Source organism: Phaseolus vulgaris, chromosome 2, assembly GCF_000499845.2.
Source record: "Phaseolus vulgaris cultivar G19833 chromosome 2, P. vulgaris v2.0, whole genome shotgun sequence".
NCBI lineage: Eukaryota > Viridiplantae > Streptophyta > Magnoliopsida > Fabales > Fabaceae > Phaseolus > Phaseolus vulgaris.
This window is the reverse complement of record NC_023758.2, coordinates 48,777,744-48,784,970: the sequence shown is the minus strand read 5'-3', so window position 1 is coordinate 48,784,970 and position 7,227 is coordinate 48,777,744. Positions and strand designations below refer to the sequence as shown.

Below are 7,227 nucleotides of genomic sequence, written 5' to 3'. Positions count from 1 at the left end.
TACAACTTGTAACTCACATACAACACACAATCATTGTAATTTTTTTTTTTAAATAACACAAAAAAAGCAGCATAATTTAATGATTCTTAAAACTTTAGATTTGAATTTTGAATCATTCAATCAAAATCATATAAAACATCACATTTCATATTCAGATATTCTAACTTAAGTTTTACAGATAAAACTAGTTTATCTTACCTGTTTAGAAAGACAAGTATTCATAAAAAGATTTCAACTTCTTAAAAAAACAAAGATAGTCCAACTTGTATCACATAATTTTGATCAATAATCTAAACACATCATTAGGATTGAACTAATATATTATTCTTTTAAGTCCCAAACACCACATGCAATTTTGAAGAATCCAAAAGCTAAATTCAATAGTTAAACTCATAAAGATATGGTTAGAAATCTAGAGACAAAACATAAAAGAAAAGAGAAATTTTTTACAAAAATTATTTTAAAATAAAACTTAAATAGCTTATTTTTTTAATTATATATATTTTCATTTAAAATAATTTATTTTATTTTAATTATATCACTTTTACTTTAAATTTATTTTTTAGGTGCTTACCTATATATATAATACCCATATAATATAATATAATATAATATAATAGGCAAGTTACTTAAAAGTGCATTAAAAATAAAAAAATAAACATTTTTCTTAATATATTTAAAAAAACTACCGTTATGAAATAACAGGCGAAGTACTAACTTATTTGAAAGTGAAACAAATGACCACAAAACGTTCATTATTTGTTATAATTCATATTAATTACTATTTTGTTGCCCAGAAACGTTTTTTATTTGTTATAATTCATTATTAGTTTTTGCTCACTAAAAATGTATAGGTATTAAATGTTTTAGTAATTATTATAGTAATTTATTACATAAGATGAGAAACAAAATAATTTAAAATGACTTTTTAAAACATTTATATTTCAAACATGAAAAACAAAATATTAAAATATATTTTAAGAATATTATAATAAAAATTGTGAAAATATAAAATTATTCAAATAAAAATATTAAATTTTGAATTAGTTGAATCTTCGTAAGTAATTTAATTACTAGATAAATGTTAAAAGTTTAACACTCATGACATTGCCTATTTAATGAATTAAAATTGTTTGATTTTAGAGAGTTAAAAACTATATATACAATTAAATATGTATAAAAATTAAAATTTGAAGAATAATGTTTAAAAAACAATGAGAGTTAACATCAAATTCTTAAACACACTTCTTCTAAGATGTTCTTTTGTTATTGGTTAAAAATTAGTGAAAATTGTAAAGTTGTGATTTGATATCATTAAAAAAAAGTGGAAGTGTGGTGACCTACAATTTATTTTTAATTTCCATAAATTCAACTAATAATCTACAATATATTATGAAAGTTGCTTAAATTTCTCTTAAAACATTAATTTTATATCTTTCTACACATACTTCTATAATTTACAAACAAATCATGTTAAATAGTTTTGTTAGGTATAAACTTCTTCCCATTGCTAATAGACATTGGTAAAATATATCAATTTAAAACTACATAAGAATAATTTTTTTATTAAAAATTAAATATAAGAACACAAATACTTAATTATTATTGTTTCTATTAAAAAAATTTGGAAAGTGCAATTCGGTAAAAACTGTGTGTTTTTCAGAAAACAAGTTTTCAGTTGAGATATTATGATAGAAGGAGATCTACCTACAAAAGATGACTATTTAATTAAGTCAGAAAAAACATAAAAAAACTTAAATTAAGAGTATAAAACAAAATTTAATGTATTTCATTATTTTTTTATGAGAGAGTCATAAATTATTTACTCATTAGCTACTTTTAAAATTTTGTAGAATAGTATAAATTCTACCATTTTTTTCTTTCACAAGATTATTATTTTTTGGTTATTTGATTTTTATTAATGTGCACACAAAACACAACATTTATCACAACTTCCTTTATAAATAAAATAAAATAAAATATATATAATCCAAACAATTAAGAAGGTTTGGTATTATATTGATTGATTTAGTTATAATATTTAAAAATAATTAAAATATTAGTGTAGAAATAATGTGATATTGATATCCATTGATAATTTTCCACGTGGATATCATCAACGGTTAGATATTTTTGTCCTATTTAGGAGCAAGTTGAGCACAAAAGAGACTCAATTTATGTGCAAAGCAGCAAGGCTTTGTTTGGATTCCCAGAGCACGTTGGCGAACTCAAACACATTCACAAGCTTGCACCAATGGCCGCCACCGAACACGGCATAAGCGTGGATTCTGAGAGAACGAACCTTCTCAACCACCACACCGAGAAGCACTTCACCGCCGGCGAAATAGTCCGCGACATCATCATCGGCGTTTCTGATGGCCTCACCGTCCCCTTCGCCCTCGCCGCCGGCCTCTCCGGCGCCAATGCCACCTCCTCCATCGTTCTCACCGCTGGCATAGCCGAAGTCGCCGCCGGCGCCATCTCCATGGGCCTCGGCGGGTACGTTCAACCACACTCTTCACACTCACAAAACTCAATTTAAATTCCGTTATTATTTCATGTTAATTTTCATTGTGCAGTTATTTGGCAGCAAAAAGTGAAGCCGATAATTACTCGAGGGAATTGAAAAGAGAGCAAGAAGAAATCATCGCCGTGCCAGAAACTGGTATCCACTGTTCTTCTATTATGCTTTTATACGATTTTGATGTTCATGCCACATTATTTTATTTTCTATCATCTTGATTTTCATGATAGGTTAATTTTTTATAGAATCATTTGACAACTTTTTTTCTATTTTTCTATTACTTTTTGTTATCTGTGTTTCCATGAATTGAAAATTCATTCCTATAGACTTTGATAACTTGATGCAAATTTCTATGTAATGAGTTTTAAAAGTTATTGCTGAATATCCTTCATTTCCATAGAAGGAGTAACATTATACGTATGTTCGTCCTAGTGTCGTATCAGTGTGTGTTTGTACTACATAGTTTCGTTACCATTTGATTGCACATTAATAATGAATATGTGTTTTTTGACAAAAAAAGAAGCGGCAGAGGTAGCAGAAATACTAGCTGAGTATGGGATACAGCCACATGAATATGCACCTGTGGTGAATGCTCTCAGAAAAAACCCTCAGGCATGGCTTGATTTCATGATGAAGTAAGTTCTTACGTTCTCACATTATTACACAGTTTCACATGTTTTTTTGCCTGTCTTGCAAATAGAAAATGTGCAAATTTTGGGGTTTATGATGGACTATTATATAGTGAATGTGGTATGAGAATAAGTTAAATGGTAATTGATAACCACACAATAATGGGAATTTGTAGTCAAGTTGAAAAGTAGCACCACCCATAGGAATATAAAGCAAAGTAACCTTTCACTTTTTGAATGTGGGCATGGTTATCGGATCAAAAATTTCAGCACACGCCATTTAGTTGTGGACAAAATTAAGGGTTCCCCCTTCCATTTAGCTGGCATGTTTCTACTCGGATTGGAATGTGGAAACTAGGAAAAAGGGGACAGTCTTGTCGGGACCTACTCACTCACTGCAACATGGGCATCTTTTTCTGATTTTATCGGGAAGTATTGAAAACTTGTATTTCTCTACAACTTCATTTATTTATTAGTCTAAAATTTTATTTTTTTTATGTGAAATGACAAAAATATCATATCATAAATTACAGGTTGTACAAAGGAACAGATTTATCATTAATGTAATATTTTGATTATGCAACCGGGTTCTCTAGCTTAACCCAATTAACCATTCTATGACGTTGGTTAAAACTATGCTTGAATTCTTCATATTTTTTAAAAGGTATTCCTCTAAAGCAAGATGCAGTAATACACTCAGTGTTGAGTGTCTGGTTATGACTTTTATAGAAAAAATATTATGGCACAATATCATTCTGTTTACAACCATTTAAAGAACTAATTCGGTATGATTTTGAAAAAGTTCCACTCAATATCTATGTACAGAACAAGAAAACCTGACTCTATAATGATTGTGTTTACTATTTATATAATTTGTAATAGCAAAATAGTAGGGTTTATTTTTTTTAATGGTGCAATTTTTGTCAAAGATTTATCAAAGTGATCAGATTGAAAAAAATTATTCACATGGTTAAGTTGTAGTGTATAGTTTGGTTATGTGAAAGTGAAATTGTGTGAATTTGACATAATTTTTTGTTTTAAAAATATTATTTATAAAATGTAAAATTATTAAAAATATAAGATCAAGTACTCAACTTTATTATTAGAACAATTAGAATGATTTAGTGTAATTTTATATGAACTGAAGTCCCACCTTATCATATATAATTTCATTTAAAATAAAAAAATTACAAAAATTGATTAATATTAATTAAAGTAATGTATTTAAAATATTTTTATAATAAAATAATGTAAGTTGACACGATTTTAGTTTTACAAAACTGGAAGTTTACTCTTCACACTAAATTCGTCGTCTTAGGTTGACACAACTTACTTATTTATTATTTGTGTTAAATTTTCAATTTCAGTAAATTTAGATAAAATTGCATCAATTAAAAAAATCGTTTTAATTTTAAAAATAGCAACTTCTTTTTCCCATATAGAGAAATATGCTGCATATATGCATTCAGCCCAGTATTGGGGAGAAAAAAAAAGAACACATGAAGAAATTTCTGAAACATGCATGCAGTTTATATACACCTGTTTTTTTTTTTTCCAAATGTATCATTCTTAGTACGGATAAACACTGACCTATGTTCAACGGTGACTTTGACAATGTTAGTATCAAACAGATTAACTGGTTGTAATGTTGGTATTACAGATTTGAGCTGGGACTAGAGAATAACACTATGTTTCTTTCTCTTATTTTGACTGGTGTGACTTGGTTTTTATGAGATTGGTTACTTGATATATTACATTGCTATTAGCATTATAGTAGATGTATGAGTTTAGTGTGTTTATTAGTTATTTGAATCTGTTTGATAAGAATTATTTTTTTTATGAGTGTTCGATAATTTGTGATTTATATTTTATTTTTTTTATAAAAAAAACATTGGAATCTTAGTATTGAAGAATTGAAGTGGTTGTTTTAGGTTTGAGCTGGGACTAGAGAAGCCAGATCCAAGGAGAGCATTGCACAGTGCAATGACAATTGCCATCGCTTACATATTGGGAGGAGTTGTTCCTCTTCTTCCTTACGTGTTCATCCCAAGGGCATCAGAAGCAGTTGTGTTCTCAGTTGTGGTTACCTTGTTTGCATTGCTGGTTTTTGGTTATGCCAAGGGCCATTTCACTGGCAATAAACCATTCAGAAGTGCTTTGGAAACAGCTCTCATCGGTGCCATCGCCTCTGCAGCTGCTTTTGGTTTGGCAAAGGCTTTCCATCCATAGATTCTCCATGCTTTCTGCTTCATACCAACTAAGTTTTCTCTAAGAACTTTGCTAGAAAAAAGACCTTTTAAGCTTTGTTGTTAGTTGTTACTTATTTTCATTTTTTGCACCGTAAGTGCCTTTTGTTAAATTGAATTGTCTCTCTTCATCTTTAATTGCATAATGTCTTTAGGGTGTTCTTTACATTTTCGGTTAAATTTAATTATTTAAATCTCTAAAATTAATTTTTATTTAATGTTTTTTTAGTAAAAATTATTCTATAAACTAAAAAATTATTAGTATATAAAGTAGTTTTTATTATTAATAAAAATTTATAAAATAGGTTTTAAATTAATATCTAACCATCAGTTACCAAAGTTTTAGTTACTTATTATTTTATATTCTAAATTATTATGTATTAGTCTTTTAAAAATTAATTTAAAATTTAAAATATTAGTAGCTAAAACCTAGTTAGAAAATTTAGATACCAATTCAAAAGTTATTTATAAATTTTTATTAATAATAAAAATCAATTTAGATACCAATAATTTTTTTAGTTTTTAAATTAGTATCTATTTTAATCAATATGGTGACTAATTATTTTTATCTCTAAATTTAATTATTATTTAATAAATTTTTTTAGCTATCGTATGTTTAGAAACACCATGGATTCGGTCTCCCTAACTCCATTGTATCCATACTCGAGACAAATATTTGCTTTGGTGGTGGTTTAAAATCCTAAGATTTGTGTTCGAAGTTGTTTAAACGACTAATTAATATTTTACTACTTGTCTACTATTTCATTTTGTAAATTTTATGGCCCAATTTTTTTTATACATTTTATTATCAAACTTTTCATTTTTTACATATTTTTATCAGTCCATTAAATTTATGAAAGAAAGTGATATTTCATAAAATTGTAAGAAAAAATAACACAGTTAAAGTTACATTGTTTTTCAAAAGTTAATAATAAAATTAATGTTGTTTTAATTTATTTTTATAGTATGTCATTTTGTTAGGGATTTAAGAAATTGATAACATACACAAAATCTTAGAAGTTTGAGTGTAAAAGATATTATGTTAAATATATTTAGTCTCAAACTTAATATCTATTGATGAACAAACAAACACCAAACAGAACCCCATAATCTAACTCCACCTGATTTTGATATGATCATGGGTCATAAGGCACAAATATTGGGGTACTCTCAAGCTTGTGCAAGTGAAGAATGGTGAGTGAAGAATGGAGAGTGAAGAATGGTGAGTTCATATATTTATTTGTCTTTCTTTTTCCTAATCTAACTAGCACTACCATGTGGACCACTCAACCAGTTTAATGAACTTCAAATTTATCGGTTGTTGAATTTTCATTGTGATTGATACGTCTTATCTTGTGTTTGATGGATGGAATGGTTAATCAAATTCATCTTTGAGTGTTTTAGGGTGACTAAGTTAGATTATCATCTTGGGGTGGTTCTCCAATGTCACATTTTTTAAATTAAAATTCACATTTTATTGGTAAAAAAAATGGTTTGTTATGCAATGCAAGTTTTTTATGGATTTTAAACAGCTATAAATGGTTTGTTATCAAACTAATTGTCTATTAACATGGCTACTAATGAAGTTAGTAGATAGCCACTAAAAGTTTTTAAACATTCTTGAATAAAAGAGTTCATTTCTTCAAATAGAATTTTTTATACACGTAGACTTTGGATTTTATTCTTGCAATCACATGTTTATGAATAATAAATTTAACTTTTTTATGTCACTCAACGTTTGTGTTTGTGAGAAAACATAATATTGTGTAAACTAAAATACAGATATCTTATGGTTGGCACAGAATCATATCCCTTAAGTATGTGTTTA

General features: G+C 27.5%; 1 protein-coding gene across 1 annotated transcript; it reads left to right on the top strand.

Annotated features, from left to right (window-relative positions):
- Positions 1 to 2,178: 2,178 nt before the first annotated feature.
- On the top strand, positions 2,179 to 5,565 carry LOC137812978 (vacuolar iron transporter 1-like). The gene is made up of 4 exons (XM_068615243.1): positions 2,179 to 2,499; positions 2,580 to 2,665; positions 3,045 to 3,159; positions 5,085 to 5,565. The coding sequence occupies exons 1-4, from the start codon at positions 2,255 to 2,257 to the stop codon at positions 5,380 to 5,382; spliced, it is 744 nt and encodes a 247-aa protein (XP_068471344.1). The 5' UTR covers positions 2,179 to 2,254; the 3' UTR covers positions 5,383 to 5,565.
- Positions 5,566 to 7,227: the final 1,662 nt, after the last annotated feature.

Excerpts from the sequence above, each read along its gene's own strand:
- LOC137812978 (XM_068615243.1), top strand. The coding sequence starts at position 2,255 with ATGGCCGCCACCGAACACGGCATAAGCGTGGATTCTGAGAGAACGAAC. Across the intron at positions 2,500-2,579 it reads ATCTCCATGGGCCTCGGCGG|TTATTTGGCAGCAAAAAGTG; the intron begins GTACGTTCAACC and ends TTCATTGTGCAG. Across the intron at positions 3,160-5,084 it reads TGGCTTGATTTCATGATGAA|GTTTGAGCTGGGACTAGAGA; the intron begins GTAAGTTCTTAC and ends TGGTTGTTTTAG.